Source organism: Anabrus simplex, chromosome 12 (assembly GCF_040414725.1).
Source record: "Anabrus simplex isolate iqAnaSimp1 chromosome 12, ASM4041472v1, whole genome shotgun sequence".
In the NCBI taxonomy this organism is placed as follows: Eukaryota; Metazoa; Arthropoda; class Insecta; order Orthoptera; family Tettigoniidae; genus Anabrus; species Anabrus simplex.
Genome location: NC_090276.1, coordinates 28,800,424 through 28,825,374, shown reverse-complemented (window position 1 = coordinate 28,825,374; position 24,951 = coordinate 28,800,424). Strand labels below are relative to the sequence as shown.

Genomic DNA, 24,951 nt, shown 5'->3' with positions numbered 1-24,951 from the left:
TAAATATCTTGCAGTCGTCAGCAAAGAGTAGGGTATTCGCTGTTTCGTTGAGTTTGGACGGCAGATCGTCCATAAACAAAGAAAACAGCAAGGGGCCAATGATATACTTTAGAATATATTGCTGTTGAGAAGGGCAACGGGGGTATCGTTGTCGAGAAGGGAGAGACACGCTTTGGACTTGACTCGAAAATTTTCTGAGGGGTGGAGGGTGATTACTGATAATCCACTCCACAGGTTGGCATCTCTGTTATAGTGATCAAAAGTAAATGATACCCTGAATATTAACATGGTTCCATCTAGCAGATGGTGAGCACACAATGCCATCGAGCCCACCTAAAGACAACTAGAGATCTTTTGAAGCAAGTATTGTGATACATTTGGGCAGTATCCTTTGTGGCATTTTGTTGCAAAATTAGCGCATATTCTTTCAGATCTACCCCGAAAAATATAGTACAATATTGGTTATGGTTATGGTTTATTACCAGTACACATGCACTAGGAAATAAGGAGAAACCATCTTTCATTCAAACTGGCAGTTGTTGGGGGTTGCTAAATGTACCTTGGCAGCTAATGTGTTAAGTATCTATGAAAAGGAACAACTAATAGGTTGAGCACAATGACAGGTAACAGGCCCAGTGACACCATTCTTGGGCCCTTGGACAACCGAGGGATCCAGGATCCTAAATCCCGGTTCACCTAACCCCCCCTCACACACACTTAATTTAGACCAGAAATGCAAACTTTCAGGTTATTTTATAACCAGGACTTACCTGATTATCAGCCCCTAGTGGCAGACTTTGCACCAAATAATGGTGTAAAATGGGTGCAAACATGGTGTATTTATGGTGCTAATTTGGTACAAAAGTGATAATGGATTTAACACCAATGAAAAATACACAAAAACTGGGCCATAATTACATCACATTTTTTCCTATTAATTTACACCAACAATGTAGATGCAAGAGAATTTTACACCATATTTCGTTTGTCAAAAATACACCAAGGATTTTCTTTCAACCTTCTTTATTGTCAACACCACTGATGAACCAAATTGGCTTCATAAATGCTCCAAAGTTACACCAAGGATTTGGGTGCATTTGTGGTGTCATTTTACTGCAAACTGTGTGCACTTTTCTTAGTGTTGACCCCCACAAATATAATGGTTTAAAATTGATGTAATCGTGGTGAAAAGTTGGTGTATTTTTAGTGTATCTTTTGAAGCAAGTATTGTGATACATTTGGGCAGTATCCTTTGTGGCATTTTGTTGCAAAATTAGTGCATATTCTTTCAGATCTACCCCGAAAAATATAGTACAATATTGGTATAAAACTGGTAACAACAACAACAACAACATTAACGTCATACTTCTCTGCTGCACAATGACAATGCTCTACCTTGATTTGTTTGTGCACATTTAAAAAAACAAAAGTTTATATTCTTATTGACATTTATGAGGGCCAGTCAATAAGTATCTGCTATTTTGCTCTAATTATTTTTAGGTTGGCTCTATGGCACTGTATGCTCACCAGCTGCTAAATAGAACCATTATCTACGTCTGTAGTAAGTTTCAGCATTATCAGATCAGTACAGCTTGCGCTGTTGCAATGTAAAAATGGCTGCACCACTATCTGTTTGCACAAAGGAAAAACAGCATTCTGTAATCAGTTTTTAATTGTCTGAGGGTGTACCAGGAGCAGAAATTCATAGAACAGTCACTCGTCTGTTATTCAGGATCATATCACGCACTTGTTCAAGATTGGCATCAGTTATTGCTGCAGATGGATGCCCAGATCTTTCCTCATCCTTCACACTCCTACGACCCCTTTTGAACTGTTCAATCCACTGGTAAACACTTCGCTGTGGCAAAACATTGTCCCCGTATTGTGCTGAAAGTCTTCTATGAATTCCCGCTCCTGGTACACTCTCAGACCACAAAAAAGGGATTACGGAATGCTGTTCTTCCTTGATGCCAAAAACAGAGAGTGACGCGGCCACCTTTATGTAAAATAGCGCAAACTGTACTGATCTGACGTAGACAAGGGTGCCATCTAGCAGCTGGTGAGCACACAACGTCACAGAGCCAACCTAAAGACTATTAGAGCAAAATTGCAGGTACTTATTGACTTGCCTACGTACATTTATTTAAACTTTATATTTTTATGTTTTATTCACTTTTTTTGGTTCCTGGCCCCTGGGCATTTGCCCCCCTCTGCCCCCCTTGTTGCCAGCTCTGATAGGTCAGCACGGCTAGAGGGAGTAATAGAAAGAAAACATGATAGGACAATCTGCGCATCTTCATACCCTTCGAAGGATCAGCTCTTTCCTCATCAATCACAGTTCTTCCCAGGCTTTAAATGTTTATTTCTACTTTTCTGCTTCAAAAGGAGGGCAGGCTTCAAACATTCGTTGAGAGGCCATTTTGACATATCTTCAATAGCCAGATAAAGACAGCAGGAGGGAAGAGATAAAAGATGAAGATGAAAACAGGTGGTAACAGACAAGGAACACTGCATAAAGACAAAAGAAGAGAGCCAATCTATTTGAAGATAGCAGTGCAAGATGATATGGATATTCTCCTTGTCCTTTTCTTTTCTTTCTATTACTCAAGACAAATAGATTACAAAGATAACAGCAGAAAGCAGGTGTGAAAACTTGTGACAACAGCTGTGACTCACTCTGGTGCCTCAATGTACACATTAACAACCAGACATCAACAGCTGTCAAGTAATAATAATGTCAATTGTGAATAATATATAATTATTTTAAAGAAAAAGGGATGGATAATAATAATAATAATAATAATAATTGTATGGCCTCAGCTACCGTGTGCAGACATTTCAATTTGACGCCATCTGGCTGTCTGCTCGTCAATTTCGACGTTCCGTTTTACTCTAGGCCCCCACTAGGTGGCAGACCGAGTAAACCGAAACTCTCTTGGGCGTCTATGGCTGAGATTTAATGAATTTTGTCGGGTAAACACCAAATGTGTCACCAGAGATCTTTTACATGCCGACATCGTACGACATGGAGTGTCGAATGGACTTTTTTCCGCCCTTCAAAAATCCGACTACCTCTGCCGGGTTTGAACCCGCTATCTTGGGATCCGGAGGCCGACACTCTACCACTGATCCACAGAGGCAGCTAAAAGGGATGGAAGGGGCAACATTTGCGCTATATATGGTTGTAATAATTACAGACCACCAAGTGCGTCAAAGCCTTTCTACAGATTTTCAAAATATGAAGATATGTGAGTATGAGTTAAAATGTTAGTGTAGATGTTATGTGTGACTATTGTTATTTTTGGTTGGCCCGTAAATATTTTGCAGTCCTCAATAAAGTCTTTCTAATTAAAAAAAAATATTCCTATACATCTCAACAGAAAAATGTCAAATTAAAGAAAGTAACAAATATGTGATTTCACGTTAATGTGCATGTGGATCTACACAGAATAGTGTTCACATAATTGCGGTATGTGGATAGTTGTCACTGTACATACCTAGTCTCTAATTAAAAACAACAATAGAATGTATGTATGTATATATGTATGCCTAAATTAATTTACCGGGCAAGTTGGCCGTGCGGTTAGGGGTGCGCAGCTGTGAGCTAGCATCCGGGAAATAGTGGGTTTGAATCCCACTGTTGGCAGCTCTGAAGATGGTTTCCGTGGTTTCCCATTTTCACACCAGGCAAATGCTGGGGCTGTACCTTAATTAAGACCATAGTCGCCTCCTTCCCATTCCTAAGCCTTTCCTATTCCATCATCGCCATAAGACCTATCTGTATGGGTGTGACGTAAAGCAAATGAAAAATTTTATGTATCCTCCTATTCTATACATAAAATTTTTCCTTTCCGTCAATACAGAATGATTCTAATATCTTGTAAAGCAAATAGAAAAAAAATTATTTAATGGAAATATGGTTTCATGGCCTATATTTGTATATTAAAATTATAAAATTCTTTTATTAACAACCACCTACTCAATACAATATAATACACTCATTGAATTATAAAATAATCATGAGGTAATAATAATAATAACTTAAATGTTTCCACCTTTTCAATACAATATATTCACAAGATTACAAAATTATACGGTACTAGTTTCGACCCATCTAGGGGTCATCATCAGCCGTATTGGAGCAAAGATCATTTGTGGCGAAATCCTAAGACAATATTATTTTAAAGAATAACAAGTGAAATGAGATGTTATGGTAATAGTTAATAATACAAGGAATATACATAATAAGAGGTTTTTAACAAAGAATAAAGTATAAATGGGGTGTTGTAAAAATTATAATCATGGAAATCAGTAAGTTCTTGTATTGAAATGAAATATGGCTTAGGAAGAGGGCTTAAGGTGGGGCTGAAGGGTGCGGGAGAAAGTGTAATTGTCTTGGAAAAGTACCTTTGATTAAATTTAGGATTGAGTTTAGGTTGGCTGCATTATTGTTTCTGAGGAAAGAGATAAATAGATCGAAGAGTATGTTGGGTTTCTCTGAGATTTCATTGAGATTGTGACTGGCATTAAAGTATTGGTCTAGGTGTATGTAGTAATTTTCCATTATGTTCAGTAAAGGGCCCTTGTTTGCTAATACGAGGATGTCCATGTCTTGTTCAATATTGGTGAAATTATGGTTATAATCTTGCATGTGTTGGCCGATGGCTGAAAACTTGTTGTATTTTATTGCGTTAGTGTGCTCGTGGTATCTGATAATGAAGTTTCTCCCGGTTTGTCCGATGTAGGTTTTTTTACAGGTGGTACATTTGATCCTATAAACTCCTGATTTTAAAAAACTGCTGGTCTTGTTGATGTGTGAAGTATTGTATAAAACATTCATGTTCTTATTGTTGGTTTTGAAGGCTATTTTAACGCCTTGTTTCTTAAAGATGTTGGTTAACTTGTAGATATCATTGTTGAACGTGAAGGTGGAAAATGTTAGAGGTTTGGTTATTTCTTTTTTGAGGGTAGTTTTTGGGCGATGTTTGTGTTTATTGATTATCCTTTCTATAAAATGAATGCTGAAGCCGTTGAATTTTGCGATTCCGCGGATTGTGTTGAGTTCGTTTTTTAGATCTTTATTGGACATAGGTATGCTGAAGGCTCGGTGAACTAGGCTGTTGTATGTGGCTCGTTTGTGGGACTGGGGGTGCACTGAATCTTGGCGAATGGTGGAGGCTGTTTGAGTGGGTTTTCTGAAAATTTTATAACTGAAAGAATCTGAGTTTCTAGTGATGGTTAAATCTAGAAAGTTGATTTTTTGATTTGATTCGGATTCTAGTGTGAATTTGATATGAGGATCAATATTGTTGAGTCTTAAGAGGGTGGTGGGTGCGTTAATTGATTTCTCATTCATAATTACAAAGACATCGTCGACATATCTGGCCCAAAAGAGAATGTTTTCGAATTCGTTGTCAATTTTGGTGTATTCGAGGAAGTCCAGGTATATTTCTGCTAAGATACCTGAGGCCGGTGACCCCATTGCCAAACCATTTTGTTGATATATGATATTGTCAAAAGTGAAGAAGTTATTGTCGATGATAAGTTTTAATATTGCGATAAAGTCTTGTATCTCTAGTTTGCTTAAGTGGCTGTTTTTGTTTAAATTGTTTATAATTATCGGAATTAATTTTGATACTTGTATGCTTGGGTACATGTTTACAATATCGAAAGAGTGGATGGAGTGATCCGGTTGCAAATTGAACTTGTTTAGTTTTTCTACTAGCTCAGATGTGTTTTTAATAGACTTTTTGGATAAGAATTGATAATTTTTTCTTAAGAAACATTGGATGAATTGTGATATTCTGTATAAGGGGCTCGGTCTATAGTTGATAATTGGCCGGATGGGAATTCCGGTTTTGTGAATTTTGGGAAGAGCTTTAGCAGTGGGGAGTCCTGGGTTCATATGTATGAGTTTGGATTTTTCCTGTTCGGTAAATAAAAATGAAGTGTTTTTAAGAGTTTGTTTAAGTAGTTTTTGAATTTTTTGGGTGGGGTCTTTTTTGATTATGGAAAATGAGCTGTCTGTGAAAAAGTTTTTTGTTTTTTCAATATATACTTTTTTATCCATGATAACTGTTGCATTGCCTTTGTCAGCTTTGGTTATGATGAGTTCGTTGTCTTTAATTTTCTTCTTGAGGGCGTATATGCGCTTTTGTTCAGCAATTTTTTCTTTATTATTGAGGTTATTTGCGGGGTTGGTTAAATTGTGGAGGATATCAGTCAGTTTCCTTTTAACATCGGTTCTAACCTCATTTTGCGTGTCTTCCGGTATTTTGCTGATGGCTAGTTCTGATTCTGTGATCATAGTAGCGGCTATGTTGAGGCTGTTCAAGTTTGGCCAGTTGTGTTTCGGTCCTTTGGATAAAGTTAAGTGTTCACTTTCACTTAAGGGCGTGTTAGATAGATTTACAACAGCTGGATGAAACTGCGTACGAACGAACGTGTTACTATTGGAGTTTCTAGTTTGTTGGTTATGTAGTTGGCAGTTTTTTAGCCTGTTGAGTTTATTCTCCAAATTTGACTGTTTTTTGGCTAGTTCGTAGAATAATTTGTTCTCTACTTCTTGATAGAATAGTGTCCATTGTGCGTTTGAAAGTAGTTTAGTCGCTGCGAGGTGAGTGTCGTATAATTTCTGATTCAAAAAATATTTCTTCCTGTACAAGAATTTTATTTCGTCTCTTAACCATATTTTGTTTGTTTTGTTTTGAGTTTTGATGGTTTGAGGTGAAGTCCGATGTTTCTTTTTATTGCTTCTTAGAAAATTAGGTGTCAAGTTAAGTGATATACATTGCTTTAGGAAATCGATGTCTTTGCGTAATTTGGCTATCTTTAATTTTAGGCCTAGATATTGAAAGGCTTTCTGTTTTGCCTGGTAAGCTACATCATTGATGGTTATGAATTTCATGTTTTTGGTCCGTATTGAACAATATATAAGTAATAATAATAATAACTTAAATGTTTCCACCTTTTCAATACAATATATTCACAAGATTACAAAATTATACGGTACTAGTTTCGACCCATCTAGGGGTCATCATCAGCCGTATTGGAGCAAAGATCATTTGTGGCGAAATCCTAAGACAATATTATTTTAAAGAATAACAAGTGAAATGAGATGTTATGGTAATAGTTAATAATACAAGGAATATACATAATAAGAGGTTTTTAACAAAGAATAAAGTATAAATGGGGTGTTGTAAAAATTATAATCATGGAAATCAGTAAGTTCTTGTATTGAAATGAAATATGGCTTAGGAAGAGGGCTTAAGGTGGGGCTGAAGGGTGCGGGAGAAAGTGTAATTGTCTTGGAAAAGTACCTTTGATTAAATTTAGGATTGAGTTTAGGTTGGCTGCATTATTGTTTCTGAGGAAAGTGATAAATAGATCGAAGAGTATGTTGGGTTTCTCTGAGATTTCATTGAGATTGTGACTGGCATTAAAGTATTGGTCTAGGTGTATGTAGTAATTTTCCATTATGTTCAGTAAAGGGCCCTTGTTTGCTAATACGAGGATGTCCATGTCTTGTTCAATATTGGTGAAATTATGGTTATAATCTTGCATGTGTTGGCCGATGGCTGAAAACTTGTTGTATTTTATTGCGTTAGTGTGCTCGTGGTATCTGATAATGAAGTTTCTCCCGGTTTGTCCGATGTAGGTTTTTTTACAGGTGGTACATTTGATCCTATAAACTCCTGATTTTAAAAAACTGCTGGTCTTGTTGATGTGTGAAGTATTGTATAAAACATTCATGTTCTTATTGTTGGTTTTGAAGGCTATTTTAACGCCTTGTTTCTTAAAGATGTTGGTTAACTTGTAGATATCATTGTTGAACGTGAAGGTGGAAAATGTTAGAGGTTTGGTTATTTCTTTTTTGAGGGTAGTTTTTGGGCGATGTTTGTGTTTATTGATTATCCTTTCTATAAAATGAATGCTGAAGCCGTTGAATTTTGCGATTCCGCGGATTGTGTTGAGTTCGTTTTTTAGATCTTTATTGGACATAGGTATGCTGAAGGCTCGGTGAACTAGGCTGTTGTATGTGGCTCGTTTGTGGGACTGGGGGTGCACTGAATCTTGGCGAATGGTGGAGGCTGTTTGAGTGGGTTTTCTGAAAATTTTATAACTGAAAGAATCTGAGTTTCTAGTGATGGTTAAATCTAGAAAGTTGATTTTTTGATTTGATTCGGATTCTAGTGTGAATTTGATATGAGGATCAATATTGTTGAGTCTTAAGAGGGTGGTGGGTGCGTTAATTGATTTCTCATTCATAATTACAAAGACATCGTCGACATATCTGGCCCAAAAGAGAATGTTTTCGAATTCGTTGTCAATTTTGGTGTATTCGAGGAAGTCCAGGTATATTTCTGCTAAGATACCTGAGGCCGGTGACCCCATTGCCAAACCATTTTGTTGATATATGATATTGTCAAAAGTGAAGAAGTTATTGTCGATGATAAGTTTTAATATTGCGATAAAGTCTTGTATCTCTAGTTTGCTTAAGTGGCTGTTTTTGTTTAAATTGTTTATAATTATCGGAATTAATTTTGATACTTGTATGCTTGGGTACATGTTTACAATATCGAAAGAGTGGATGGAGTGATCCGGTTGCAAATTGAACTTGTTTAGTTTTTCTACTAGCTCAGATGTGTTTTTAATAGACTTTTTGGATAAGAATTGATAATTTTTTCTTAAGAAACATTGGATGAATTGTGATATTCTGTATAAGGGGCTCGGTCTATAGTTGATAATTGGCCGGATGGGAATTCCGGTTTTGTGAATTTTGGGAAGAGCTTTAGCAGTGGGGAGTCCTGGGTTCATATGTATGAGTTTGGATTTTTCCTGTTCGGTAAATAAAAATGAAGTGTTTTTAAGAGTTAGTTTAAGTAGTTTTTGAATTTTTTGGGTGGGGTCTTTTTTGATTATGGAAAATGAGCTGTCTGTGAAAAAGTTTTTTGTTTTTTCAATATATACTTTTTTATCCATGATAACTGTTGCATTGCCTTTGTCAGCTTTGGTTATGATGAGTTCGTTGTCTTTAATTTTCTTCTTGAGGGCGTATATGCGCTTTTGTTCAGCAATTTTTTCTTTATTATTGAGGTTATTTGCGGGGTTGGTTAAATTGTGGAGGATATCAGTCAGTTTCCTTTTAACATCGGTTCTAACCTCATTTTGCGTGTCTTCCGGTATTTTGCTGATGGCTAGTTCTGATTCTGTGATCATAGTAGCGGCTATGTTGAGGCTGTTCAAGTTTGGCCAGTTGTGTTTCGGTCCTTTGGATAAAGTTAAGTGTTCACTTTCACTTAAGGGCGTGTTAGATAGATTTACAACAGCTGGATGAAACTGCGTACGAACGAACGTGTTACTATTGGAGTTTCTAGTTTGTTGGTTATGTAGTTGGCAGTTTTTTAGCCTGTTGAGTTTATTCTCCAAATTTGACTGTTTTTTGGCTAGTTCGTAGAATAATTTGTTCTCTACTTCTTGATAGAATAGTGTCCATTGTGCGTTTGAAAGTAGTTTAGTCGCTGCGAGGTGAGTGTCGTATAATTTCTGATTCAAAAAATATTTCTTCCTGTACAAGAATTTTATTTCGTCTCTTAACCATATTTTGTTTGTTTTGTTTTGAGTTTTGATGGTTTGAGGTGAAGTCCGATGTTTCTTTTTATTGCTTCTTAGAAAATTAGGTGTCAAGTTAAGTGATATACATTGCTTTAGGAAATCGATGTCTTTGCGTAATTTGGCTATCTTTAATTTTAGGCCTAGATATTGAAAGGCTTTCTGTTTTGCCTGGTAAGCTACATCATTGATGGTTATGAATTTCATGTTTTTGGTCCGTATTGAACAATATATAAGTAATAATAATAATAACTTAAATGTTTCCACCTTTTCAATACAATATATTCACAAGATTACAAAATTATACGGTACTAGTTTCGACCCATCTAGGGGTCATCATCAGCCGTATTGGAGCAAAGATCATTTGTGGCGAAATCCTAAGACAATATTATTTTAAAGAATAATAAGTGAAATGAGATGTTATGGTAATAGTTAATAATACAAGGAATATACATAATAAGAGGTTTTTAACAAAGAATAAAGTATAAATGGGGTGTTGTAAAAATTATAATCATGGAAATCAGTAAGTTCTTGTATTGAAATGAAATATGGCTTAGGAAGAGGGCTTAAGGTGGGGCTGAAGGGTGCGGGAGAAAGTGTAATTGTCTTGGAAAAGTACCTTTGATTAAATTTAGGATTGAGTTTAGGTTGGCTGCATTATTGTTTCTGAGGAAAGTGATAAATAGATCGAAGAGTATGTTGGGTTTCTCTGAGATTTCATTGAGATTGTGACTGGCATTAAAGTATTGGTCTAGGTGTATGTAGTAATTTTCCATTATGTTCAGTAAAGGGCCCTTGTTTGCTAATACGAGGATGTCCATGTCTTGTTCAATATTGGTGAAATTATGGTTATAATCTTGCATGTGTTGGCCGATGGCTGAAAACTTGTTGTATTTTATTGCGTTAGTGTGCTCGTGGTATCTGATAATGAAGTTTCTCCCGGTTTGTCCGATGTAGGTTTTTTTACAGGTGGTACATTTGATCCTATAAACTCCTGATTTTAAAAAACTGCTGGTCTTGTTGATGTGTGAAGTATTGTATAAAACATTCATGTTCTTATTGTTGGTTTTGAAGGCTATTTTAACGCCTTGTTTCTTAAAGATGTTGGTTAACTTGTAGATATCATTGTTGAACGTGAAGGTGGAAAATGTTAGAGGTTTGGTTATTTCTTTTTTGAGGGTAGTTTTTGGGCGATGTTTGTGTTTATTGATTATCCTTTCTATAAAATGAATGCTGAAGCCGTTGAATTTTGCGATTCCGCGGATTGTGTTGAGTTCGTTTTTTAGATCTTTATTGGACATAGGTATGCTGAAGGCTCGGTGAACTAGGCTGTTGTATGTGGCTCGTTTGTGGGACTGGGGGTGCACTGAATCTTGGCGAATGGTGGAGGCTGTTTGAGTGGGTTTTCTGAAAATTTTATAACTGAAAGAATCTGAGTTTCTAGTGATGGTTAAATCTAGAAAGTTGATTTTTTGATTTGATTCGGATTCTAGTGTGAATTTGATATGAGGATCAATATTGTTGAGTCTTAAGAGGGTGGTGGGTGCGTTAATTGATTTCTCATTCATAATTACAAAGACATCGTCGACATATCTGGCCCAAAAGAGAATGTTTTCGAATTCGTTGTCAATTTTGGTGTATTCGAGGAAGTCCAGGTATATTTCTGCTAAGATACCTGAGGCCGGTGACCCCATTGCCAAACCATTTTGTTGATATATGATATTGTCAAAAGTGAAGAAGTTATTGTCGATGATAAGTTTTAATATTGCGATAAAGTCTTGTATCTCTAGTTTGCTTAAGTGGCTGTTTTTGTTTAAATTGTTTATAATTATCGGAATTAATTTTGATACTTGTATGCTTGGGTACATGTTTACAATATCGAAAGAGTGGATGGAGTGATCCGGTTGCAAATTGAACTTGTTTAGTTTTTCTACTAGCTCAGATGTGTTTTTAATAGACTTTTTGGATAAGAATTGATAATTTTTTCTTAAGAAACATTGGATGAATTGTGATATTCTGTATAAGGGGCTCGGTCTATAGTTGATAATTGGCCGGATGGGAATTCCGGTTTTGTGAATTTTGGGAAGAGCTTTAGCAGTGGGGAGTCCTGGGTTCATATGTATGAGTTTGGATTTTTCCTGTTCGGTAAATAAAAATGAAGTGTTTTTAAATTTAATCAAAGGTACTTTTCCAAGACAATTACACTTTCTCCCGCACCCTTCAGCCCCACCTTAAGCCCTCTTCCTAAGCCATATTTCATTTCAATACAAGAACTTACTGATTTCCATGATTATAATTTTTACAACACCCCATTTATACTTTATTCTTTGTTAAAAACCTCTTATTATGTATATTCCTTGTATTATTAACTATTACCATAACATCTCATTTCACTTGTTATTCTTTAAAATAATATTGTCTTAGGATTTCGCCACAAATGATCTTTGCTCCAATACGGCTGATGATGACCCCTAGATGGGTCGAAACTAGTACCGTATAATTTTGTAATCTTGTGAATATATTGTATTGAAAAGGTGGAAACATTTAAGTTATTATTATTATTACTTATATATTGTTCAATACGGACCAAAAACATGAAATTCATAACCATCAATGATGTAGCTTACCAGGCAAAACAGAAAGCCTTTCAATATCTAGGCCTAAAATTAAAGATAGCCAAATTACGCAAAGACATCGATTTCCTAAAGCAATGTATATCACTTAACTTGACACCTAATTTTCTAAGAAGCAATAAAAAGAAACATCGGACTTCACCTCAAACCATCAAAACTCAAAACAAAACAAACAAAATATGGTTAAGAGACGAAATAAAATTCTTGTACAGGAAGAAATATTTTTTGAATCAGAAATTATACGACACTCACCTCGCAGCGACTAAACTACTTTCAAACGCACAATGGACACTATTCTATCAAGAAGTAGAGAACAAATTATTCTACGAACTAGCCAAAAAACAGTCAAATTTGGAGAATAAACTCAACAGGCTAAAAAACTGCCAACTACATAACCAACAAACTAGAAACTCCAATAGTAACACGTTCGTTCGTACGCAGTTTCATCCAGCTGTTGTAAATCTATCTAACACGCCCTTAAGTGAAAGTGAACACTTAACTTTATCCAAAGGACCGAAACACAACTGGCCAAACTTGAACAGCCTCAACATAGCCGCTACTATGATCACAGAATCAGAACTAGCCATCAGCAAAATACCGGAAGACACGCAAAATGAGGTTAGAACCGATGTTAAAAGGAAACTGACTGATATCCTCCACAATTTAACCAACCCCGCAAATAACCTCAATAATAAAGAAAAAATTGCTGAACAAAAGCGCATATACGCCCTCAAGAAGAAAATTAAAGACAACGAACTCATCATAACCAAAGCTGACAAAGGCAATGCAACAGTTATCATGGATAAAAAAGTATATATTGAAAAAACAAAAAACTTTTTCACAGACAGCTCATTTTCCATAATCAAAAAAGACCCCACCCAAAAAATTCAAAAACTACTTAAACAAACTCTTAAAAACACTTCATTTTTATTTACCGAACAGGAAAAATCCAAACTCATACATATGAACCCAGGACTCCCCACTGCTAAAGCTCTTCCCAAAATTCACAAAACCGGAATTCCCATCCGGCCAATTATCAACTATAGACCGAGCCCCTTATACAGAATATCACAATTCATCCAATGTTTCTTAAGAAAAAATTATCAATTCTTATCCAAAAAGTCTATTAAAAACACATCTGAGCTAGTAGAAAAACTAAACAAGTTCAATTTGCAACCGGATCACTCCATCCACTCTTTCGATATTGTAAACATGTACCCAAGCATACAAGTATCAAAATTAATTCCGATAATTATAAACAATTTAAACAAAAACAGCCACTTAAGCAAACTAGAGATACAAGACTTTATCGCAATATTAAAACTTATCATCGACAATAACTTCTTCACTTTTGACAATATCATATATCAACAAAATGGTTTGGCAATGGGGTCACCGGCCTCAGGTATCTTAGCAGAAATATACCTGGACTTCCTCGAATACACCAAAATTGACAACGAATTCGAAAACATTCTCTTTTGGGCCAGATATGTCGACGATGTCTTTGTAATTATGAATGAGAAATCAATTAACGCACCCACCACCCTCTTAAGACTCAACAATATTGATCCTCATATCAAATTCACACTAGAATCCGAATCAAATCAAAAAATCAACTTTCTAGATTTAACCATCACTAGAAACTCAGATTCTTTCAGTTATAAAATTTTCAGAAAACCCACTCAAACAGCCTCCACCATTCGCCAAGATTCAGTGCACCCCCAGTCCCACAAACGAGCCACATACAACAGCCTAGTTCACCGAGCCTTCAGCATACCTATGTCCAATAAAGATCTAAAAAACGAACTCAACACAATCCGCGGAATCGCAAAATTCAACGGCTTCAGCATTCATTTTATAGAAAGGATAATCAATAAACACAAACATCGCCCAAAAACTACCCTCAAAAAAGAAATAACCAAACCTCTAACATTTTCCACCTTCACGTTCAACAATGATATCTACAAGTTAACCAACATCTTTAAGAAACAAGGCGTTAAAATAGCCTTCAAAACCAACAATAAGAACATGAATGTTTTATACAATACTTCACACATCAACAAGACCAGCAGTTTTTTAAAATCAGGAGTTTATAGGATCAAATGTACCACCTGTAAAAAAACCTACATCGGACAAACCGGGAGAAACTTCATTATCAGATACCACGAGCACACTAACGCAATAAAATACAACAAGTTTTCAGCCATCGGCCAACACATGCAAGATTATAACCATAATTTCACCAATATTGAACAAGACATGGACATCCTCGTATTAGCAAACAAGGGCCCTTTACTGAACATAATGGAAAATTACTACATACACCTAGACCAATACTTTAATGCCAGTCACAATCTCAATGAAATCTCAGAGAAACCCAACATACTCTTCGATCTATTTATCACTTTCCTCAGAAACAATAATGCAGCCAACCTAAACTCAATCCTAAATTTAATCAAAGGTACTTTTCCAAGACAATTACACTTTCTCCCGCACCCTTCAGCCCCACCTTAAGCCCTCTTCCTAAGCCATATTTCATTTCAATACAAGAACTTACTGATTTCCATGATTATAATTTTTACAACACCCCATTTATACTTTATTCTTTGTTAAAAACCTCTTATTATGTATATTCCTTGTATTATTAACTATTACCATAACATCTCATTTCACTTGTTATTCTTTAAAATAATATTGTCTTAGGATTTCGCCACAAATGATCTTTGCTCCAATACGGCTGATGATGACCCCTAGATGGGTCGAAACTAGTACCGTATAATTTTGTAATCTTGTGAATATATTGTATTGAAAAGGTGGAAACATTTAAGTTATTATTATTATTACTTATATATTGTTCAATACGGACCAAAAACATGAAATTCATAACCATCAATGATGTAGCTTACCAGGCAAAACAGAAAGCCTTTCAATATCTAGGCCTAAAATTAAAGATAGCCAAATTACGCAAAGACATCGATTTCCTAAAGCAATGTATATCACTTAACTTGACACCTAATTTTCTAAGAAGCAATAAAAAGAAACATCGGACTTCACCTCAAACCATCAAAACTCAAAACAAAACAAACAAAATATGGTTAAGAGACGAAATAAAATTCTTGTACAGGAAGAAATATTTTTTGAATCAGAAATTATACGACACTCACCTCGCAGCGACTAAACTACTTTCAAACGCACAATGGACACTATTCTATCAAGAAGTAGAGAACAAATTATTCTACGAACTAGCCAAAAAACAGTCAAATTTGGAGAATAAACTCAACAGGCTAAAAAACTGCCAACTACATAACCAACAAACTAGAAACTCCAATAGTAACACGTTCGTTCGTACGCAGTTTCATCCAGCTGTTGTAAATCTATCTAACACGCCCTTAAGTGAAAGTGAACACTTAACTTTATCCAAAGGACCGAAACACAACTGGCCAAACTTGAACAGCCTCAACATAGCCGCTACTATGATCACAGAATCAGAACTAGCCATCAGCAAAATACCGGAAGACACGCAAAATGAGGTTAGAACCGATGTTAAAAGGAAACTGACTGATATCCTCCACAATTTAACCAACCCCGCAAATAACCTCAATAATAAAGAAAAAATTGCTGAACAAAAGCGCATATACGCCCTCAAGAAGAAAATTAAAGACAACGAACTCATCATAACCAAAGCTGACAAAGGCAATGCAACAGTTATCATGGATAAAAAAGTATATATTGAAAAAACAAAAAACTTTTTCACAGACAGCTCATTTTCCATAATCAAAAAAGACCCCACCCAAAAAATTCAAAAACTACTTAAACAAACTCTTAAAAACACTTCATTTTTATTTACCGAACAGGAAAAATCCAAACTCATACATATGAACCCAGGACTCCCCACTGCTAAAGCTCTTCCCAAAATTCACAAAACCGGAATTCCCATCCGGCCAATTATCAACTATAGACCGAGCCCCTTATACAGAATATCACAATTCATCCAATGTTTCTTAAGAAAAAATTATCAATTCTTATCCAAAAAGTCTATTAAAAACACATCTGAGCTAGTAGAAAAACTAAACAAGTTCAATTTGCAACCGGATCACTCCATCCACTCTTTCGATATTGTAAACATGTACCCAAGCATACAAGTATCAAAATTAATTCCGATAATTATAAACAATTTAAACAAAAACAGCCACTTAAGCAAACTAGAGATACAAGACTTTATCGCAATATTAAAACTTATCATCGACAATAACTTCTTCACTTTTGACAATATCATATATCAACAAAATGGTTTGGCAATGGGGTCACCGGCCTCAGGTATCTTAGCAGAAATATACCTGGACTTCCTCGAATACACCAAAATTGACAACGAATTCGAAAACATTCTCTTTTGGGCCAGATATGTCGACGATGTCTTTGTAATTATGAATGAGAAATCAATTAACGCACCCACCACCCTCTTAAGACTCAACAATATTGATCCTCATATCAAATTCACACTAGAATCCGAATCAAATCAAAAAATCAACTTTCTAGATTTAACCATCACTAGAAACTCAGATTCTTTCAGTTATAAAATTTTCAGAAAACCCACTCAAACAGCCTCCACCATTCGCCAAGATTCAGTGCACCCCCAGTCCCACAAACGAGCCACATACAACAGCCTAGTTCACCGAGCCTTCAGCATACCTATGTCCAATAAAGATCTAAAAAACGAACTCAACACAATCCGCGGAATCGCAAAATTCAACGGCTTCAGCATTCATTTTATAGAAAGGATAATCAATAAACACAAACATCGCCCAAAAACTACCCTCAAAAAAGAAATAACCAAACCTCTAACATTTTCCACCTTCACGTTCAACAATGATATCTACAAGTTAACCAACATCTTTAAGAAACAAGGCGTTAAAATAGCCTTCAAAACCAACAATAAGAACATGAATGTTTTATACAATACTTCACACATCAACAAGACCAGCAGTTTTTTAAAATCAGGAGTTTATAGGATCAAATGTACCACCTGTAAAAAAACCTACATCGGACAAACCGGGAGAAACTTCATTATCAGATACCACGAGCACACTAACGCAATAAAATACAACAAGTTTTCAGCCATCGGCCAACACATGCAAGATTATAACCATAATTTCACCAATATTGAACAAGACATGGACATCCTCGTATTAGCAAACAAGGGCCCTTTACTGAACATAATGGAAAATTACTACATACACCTAGACCAATACTTTAATGCCAGTCACAATCTCAATGAAATCTCAGAGAAACCCAACATACTCTTCGATCTATTTATCACTTTCCTCAGAAACAATAATGCAGCCAACCTAAACTCAATCCTAAATTTAATCAAAGGTACTTTTCCAAGACAATTACACTTTCTCCCGCACCCTTCAGCCCCACCTTAAGCCCTCTTCCTAAGCCATATTTCATTTCAATACAAGAACTTACTGATTTCCATGATTATAATTTTTACAACACCCCATTTATACTTTATTCTTTGTTAAAAACCTCTTATTATGTATATTCCTTGTATTATTAACTATTACCATAACATCTCATTTCACTTGTTATTCTTTAAAATAATATTGTCTTAGGATTTCGCCACAAATGATCTTTGCTCCAATACGGCTGATGATGACCCCTAGATGGGTCGAAACTAGTACCGTATAATTTTGTAATCTTGTGAATATATTGTATTGAAAAGGTGGAAACATTTAAGTTATTATTATTATTACTTATATATTGTTCAATACGGACCAAAAACATGAAATTCATAACCATCAATAATCATGAGGTGTCTTAAAAAATGGCTTAAATCACGGAACATGTTTTGTATGTAAATTGTTACAGTAATTTTTCATGTCCAAACTTTAATTTACAGAATATAACATACTTGCAGTACTCAAGTTATTAGTGAATGTATAAACCAAGTGTATGCATAAGTTTTTGCCAGTTTTTGTGGTAAAGAAACCACGTAATTTTCAAGGGATATTCATTTTTTTGTTTATTCAAAATATTGGCCATCGGCCTCTACACACATCACCCATCTTTCAGGTAAGTTATGAATACCATGCCAGAAAAACTGCTTGTCTTTTTTGGTAAACCATTCGTTCAGCCATTTTCCAACATCCTCGAAATTGCTGAAGTGCTGCTCTGCGAGCGCGTGCCCCATTGATGTGAAGAGGTGATAGTCAGATGGCACCAGGTCGGGGCAATGCGGCGGGTGCGGAAGAATATCCCATCCAAGTGATTTCAAGGTGTCTTTCACTGGTTTTGCTGTGTGAGACGGTGCATTGTCGTATAACAAAATCACTTTGCCCTGGCCCATTTCAGTCGTCTTTCGATCAATGCGTGATTTAAATTAATCATTTGTTGGCGACAGCGTTGTGCATTAACAGTTTCGCCGGGCTTCAAGAGTTCATAATACACAACACCGTTCTGGTCCCACCAAACAAAAAGCACTGTATTTCAGATTGAAATCACCAACGTTTAAATTGTTTCACATGTCCTAATCAATGGAGCATGTTGACCATATGTTTCTACCAGCAAATGATGACTTTCCACAGCTTTTTTATTTCGATTAAATAAGAAAGCAATGCATGCCGCAAATGTTCTTTTTCAGGTAAAAACGTAGACATGATCACTGAATAATACAACACAGATGGTAGTGTTTGGTGGACTCAACTTGTGTGTGTTGGTAGGTTAATGTCAGACGAACAAACTGACATATGTGTCAAATTCATATACTGTGTACTGTTCGCTGGCACCATCTCTCAGTGAAACCGGAAAAGACTTATGCATACACCTGGTGTCTTGTGACTAATAAAATGTTATAACCCCATATTAAACATTCCAAAATTGAAAACCTGGTCCATAATTCCTGTAAAACTTAAAAGCAATAAGTTTTCGTATACTGGTGAAATTTTGAGATCTCTGGTTCAGGTATTATAATCATAGCCGTCAACAGGACCTGGCGAGAGCTGTAAGTGAGCCACTGGATAGTGTTCCTCGTGCTGTCTTGTTGGAATGTTGTGCATTTTCGAGGGAGATTCTGCTATTATTTTTGTAACCTATTTGCTCAAGACTCATTGATTGATAATGGTTTAAAATTTCAATAATGTGTAGTGCAGAGAAAAAAATTACCTGTAACAGATAAAAGCATCAAACTGAAATGTACTGGACTGTCTTGTGAGCCAATCACATTTCACTTCCAGGAGGTGAGCAAAGTAAGAGACCTCGAACTTATAACCCCACATGAGAACGCCAGCAAGGATGACCATAGAGAACACCATTGCAATCTGTAGTACAGCTACAGCTACTGCCTCATCTGCACAGTAGTAATATTGCAGACCAACATCTTTGACCTTCATCTTTACACTGCAAGATGGACTTTCACTTGTGTTGAAGCTAAGCACTCTTGTAGTTTCTTCATGTTGATACCAGTCTCTGAGTTTAAGAATACCACAGATTTGACAATTTAAAGGATTACCTCCTAAATCCACACACTGCATTGTTTTAAAGAAGTCAATCATATCTTTATTAACAACTTCAATGAAATTGTATGATATATTTAAGCACTTTACTTTTGTACTTAAGGATGTTGCCAAGTTGCTCCAAGTTGATATTTTGTTTCTTGAGAGGTTGAGGAGTTTCACTTTCCCCAGATGAGTGATATTCACTGGCACTGTTAAGTTATTGTAGGATAAGTCAAGTGTCGTTAGGTTTGAATCCAAAATTAACTGTGGACTTTCATACAAGTGATTTGATGATAAATTCAGTATCGTTAATTTTTTCACAGACTGTACAAAATTATGTGGAATATGTTTCAGTTGATTATTTGACATGTCTAGCACTTTAAGGCTTGTCTGATGTTCCAGTATGCTGATTTCAGTATCAGCTATTACTGATACGTTGCAGTTAGCAATATAAAGTTCTGAAAGGCTCACGCCAGTTGAAAAGAGAAATGGTCGCAGTAAATCCAAGTTATTTAGTGGTATATGGGAGAGCTGGAGAATATGAAGGTGTTCTAACTGATGTAAAGGGAGAGTGAAGCTTGGTTCTTGAGTTATGAGTGGATTGCGAGAAAGATCCAATGTTTCAAGATGAACCAAAGTTGAAATACTCAAAGGAATTCTCTCCAGCAAGTTATCAGCCAGATTCAAGTGCTTCAAGTTTGGGGTTGCATAAAAGGTCTCTGAAAAAAGAAAAGCAAGCCTACACTTACTAATTATCATGAGAAGTAATTTTATTATTTGATTTATTTCATGTCACCAGGACATACATACAGTACATTAAAAAATAACTACAGTAGAATCCCAATGATTAACCGATCATCAGATTATCTGACAGTCTTTCAATTTTTTCCCTGAATTACTGTTTTGTGGTTAATTATGTCAAAATTTCTGTATCAAAAAATAGTGAAAATTACTCTGTAGGCTCGGCTGGCATGTCAAAATATGAATATAAAATTGGTCCCTGATTAATATTATATCAGAATGGTACTTGAAATTCCTGGGTCTTAATTACTAACGTCAGTCCTTTCGACAGCTGTTTCCTTCTCCGGGGCACTTGAGTCACTCTTGCACTGAGAAGACTCACTACTTTAATTTCCCTGTTCGGACTCTTCAAATGAAAAATCTATTTATATCCATGAAGTCCAAAATTGAAGCAATCTATTGCTCACTGACCCTCTTCTTACTAACCATGTTGCAAAATAGTTATGTAAACCGCAAAAAGCCGGTCTCAAAACTCGTTACACACACTTGACTGAACGTGATAGTATCTCACAGCTTGTAAAAAGCTAACAGAGAGATAATGCAACTCTATTCGAGGTTTACCCTTTCAGCTAGACCTAAAAGTGTTGTTTGCTGCCATCTATTGAGTTTTTTAATTACTACTTCTTTTTTTCTTTGCTAGTTGCTTTACGTCGCCCCGACACAGATAGGTCTTATGGCGACGATGGGACAGGGAAGGGCTGGGAGTGGAAAGGAAGCGGCCGTGGCCTTAATTAAGGTACAGCCCCAGCATTGGCCTGGTGTGAAAATGGGAAACCACGGAAAACCATTTTCAGGGCTGCCGACAGTGGGGTTCGAACCTACTATCTCCCGAATACTGGATACTGGCCGCAATTAAGCAACTGCAGTTATCGAGCTCGGTTAATTACTACTTGTGCTGATAACGCTGGATCTCTGACCATTTAATATATTAAATTCCGCCCTCTAAGAGTTAATAGTGTCAGATGTCCATAACAACATTTAATGTTAATGCTCCATTTGCAACAGAATATAGCTTCTCTGTCGATCAGTGGTAGCATTGGCCTTCGGATCCTAAGATAGTATGTTCAAACCCAGCAAAGGTAGTTGGATTTTTGAAGGTAGAGAAAAAGTCCATTTGACACTTCATGTTGCATGATGATGCCATATAAAAGATCTCTGGTAACACATTTGGTGTTTACCCAACAAAATTAATTAAAAATCGACCATAGACACCCAAGAGAGATTCGATTTACTGTGCCATCTAATAGTGGTGGTGATTATTGTTTTAAGAGGAAGTACAACTGGGCAACCATCCTCCATATAACACTAATCAGAGGGAAAAAATGGAAGAGGTCCGACACTTCGAAAAATGAAGGTATTGGCCACAGGAAGACAAGGGCCACAAAGGGTGTGAAAATGAAAGACTCCCTAGGCCTCCATACGTAATACTGTTGGGTTCAGAAAAGAACAAGAGTTGACAAAGAAAGGTCGGATAGGATAGATGAAAGTGAGGAGCCTGGCACAAGTAAGTGGAAGCAATGCCAGGACTCAGCTAAGGGCCCCGTGGTTGCCAACTCACGCTCCAAAGTTCAGAGCCCCTGGGGCACCTTTTAGTCGCCTCTTACGGCAGGCAGGGGATACCGTGGGTGTTATTCTACCGCCCCCACCCACAGGGGGAAGCCATCTAATAAACCTAGAGTAAAACAGAATGTCAAAATTGATGAGCAAGCAGCCAGATGGCATCAAATTAGAATACTTGCACACGGTAGCTGAGGTCATATTATTATTGGGATTTTACTATCAGAGTTGAGCATTAGAATTTTTTTAACTCCCAATTTTGTGGCATTAACTGGGAGCAGGGGTGGCGATAGGAAATTTGAGCTTCTTCCCTCCCCAAATAATTGAGCTTCACCTCCATTCACATTATTAAAATATCTGCATTTTAAGTCTCCCAATTTATTCTTCTCTGGGTGGGAGAAACATTCCCTGCTTGAAGCGTTTGAAAACTTTATTGATAAACAATATGTTTAAGTTTTCAAATATTTAGGAGAGTGGCTAGATATGAAGAACAATGAAATACAGGGTGTGGGGGCAACATTAATGAAAATGAAGGCAGCCTACATGAAGACTCTTGAGACATACAATAAGAAAGCACTATCATTGGGAGTTAAGACTTGACACTACACTACCAGACACTTGTAAGGCCAGAAGTTTTATATACATCAGAAACACTGAGCTTGAGAAATAAAACCTCAAAACAAGAACTGGAGAAACTAGAACTAAGGATAGGGAGAAAGATCTTAAGACACATTAAAGAGGAACGAACATAGAAGCTGAGAAAAAATGAAGAAATGCATAACAAGGTGGGCAAAGTAAGGGACGTTATCAGGAAAAGGAGGCTGACTTTCTTCGGTCATGTGTTCCATATGACACCAGGCTGACGAAACAGATCCTAACACAAGTTTGGAATCTCAAAGGTAAACCCAGATGGCACCAAGCAGTGGCTAATAATTTGAGGCTGAGCGGAATAACGGAACAAAATGTCCCAGATAGACAGATCCTTAAACAAAAATCCAGGATTGGAGGGTACCTGAAGATGAAGTCAAACCAGCGATATGACTTCCCTGGTCAGAGTACAAAAGAAATGCTCATATTTAAGGGAATGAAGAACATGTGGACGAGAATATGTGAACATGTTTGGAAACCTAAATAAACGTGGTTCAGTGAGACCGTAAAGATGTTGAAAAATATATATCTTTTTATTCCTTAAGGCAACACTCCAGAGATAAAAATCAATCTTTTGGTCATTTTGGTGAAATTTTTTGACTGAAATTGAAAGGATTGAGTTTTTTCTTCTTGTCACAAAGTTATTCCACTGAATTAAAACAATTTATCAGTGTAATAATGCTTTGTTTGCCAATTGTAATTTTACAGTTAAATCCCATTTTTCTCCCATAATATTCTGCCAAATGTAACAAAATTTGTATATGTATCACAGCTATATTATGAAACCTGTGTATGGAATTTTTGATTGCAGAATTTTTTCAAGTAGTAGGGATTTTTAAGTCCAAAATTTCACAACGTAAAAATTACACAAATTTTAGTATGGTATATCTCCTTATATAAATTATGTACAGGAAAATCGATACATAGTGCTTTTAAAAGAAGTATTATCTACCAAATTATGAATTAACATTAACATGTTAATTAAATTTCATGAAGAAATTGAATTAAAAATTTCAAAAAAAAAATTTTGGAAAACTATTAATTGTATATGAAAGAAATGTTCATGATATTTCTATTTTTATGTAGGTGATATTCCCACAAAAGTTTCTTGAAAATCCATGCATTAGGTAAAAATATCTTTTTATCTCTGGAGTGTCACCTTAAATGGAACATTATTCCCTTCCCACCTATTCAGTACTTTAACAATTTAATTCTAATTAAAGATGAGTTATATAAACGCAGTACATGTTTTGGTCTATGGCCTACTTCAGCTACAAAAAACACAATTTACAAAATAGTAGTGTGCATTGAAGTTATTTAAAAATGTTTAAAAGACCACAAAACATATGAAAGCAATGTTTTACAGGTCATAAAAGAATTTAATTGTCAATCTTAAGTACAGGTAACATGTATAAGAAGGCGGGAATCAAACCCGGGGCCTCCAGGTAAGAGGCAGGCTACTCACTAACACATCAAAGGTTTTCAGTGACTGAAAGATGGGAAAGGTCAAGGATCAGGAAGGTAGCAGCCATGGCGTTAATTAAAGTACAGCCCCAGCATTTGCCTGGTGTGAAAATGAGAAAGCATGGAAAACCATCTTCAGGCTGCCGATGGTGGAATTTGAACCTACTATCTCCTGAATGCAAGCTCACAGCTGTGTGGCCCTAACCACACAGCCAACTCACTCGGTTAAGATATATAAATTCTAGGAAGTTATTTGGTACTGTATAACTCTCTATATAATTCCCTATATGGTGGCCATACGTACACTTTTTCCTCTGTAAAATCGCGGCGTGTTGAAACAACATGGTTAGCACACGCAAAAGAACGGCACGTGAAAAAATCTGTCTTATCCCGAACACAGTAAATAACTCACCAGGGAATTTAGCACATGATACCACGGTCATGAGGATGGGTTGCAAAAAGATAGGTTGATCAATTAAGAGAGATCATGGACTTACCATGGAGAATTACTATCTGGAAAACGCAAGTTTGTACAGAATGGCATCAGCTTGTAAAAGAAACAACAAAGTCCTTGGGTCACGATACTCAGTCATGAGTGGAAGGACTAGAGAGAGAGACCACAGCGCGTTCCATTTCCGAGGGAAAGTCCGCGAATGAATGGATGAAAACTGGCATTGGCATGTCATCTAGACTGGCAAGTTGTCATGCACAAATTTTCAATGTGACTAAGTCATTCCTCT

At 36.3% G+C, this 24,951-nt stretch overlaps 1 protein-coding gene across 1 annotated transcript in view; it reads right to left on the bottom strand.

The window, feature by feature from the left end:
- LOC136884118 (toll-like receptor 2) overlaps nt 1-24,654 on the bottom strand; it is a 29,856-nt gene extending 5,202 nt beyond the window's left edge. Inside the window, exons 1-2 of the mRNA XM_068229795.1 lie at nt 24,624-24,654; nt 19,410-20,460 (exon numbers count right to left, since the gene is read on the bottom strand). Coding sequence (XP_068085896.1) covers nt 19,410-20,460; nt 24,624-24,654 — 1,082 coding nt within the window. The remainder of the gene's footprint in view (nt 1-19,409; nt 20,461-24,623) is intronic.
- Between the last annotated feature and the right edge of the window lie 297 nt (nt 24,655-24,951).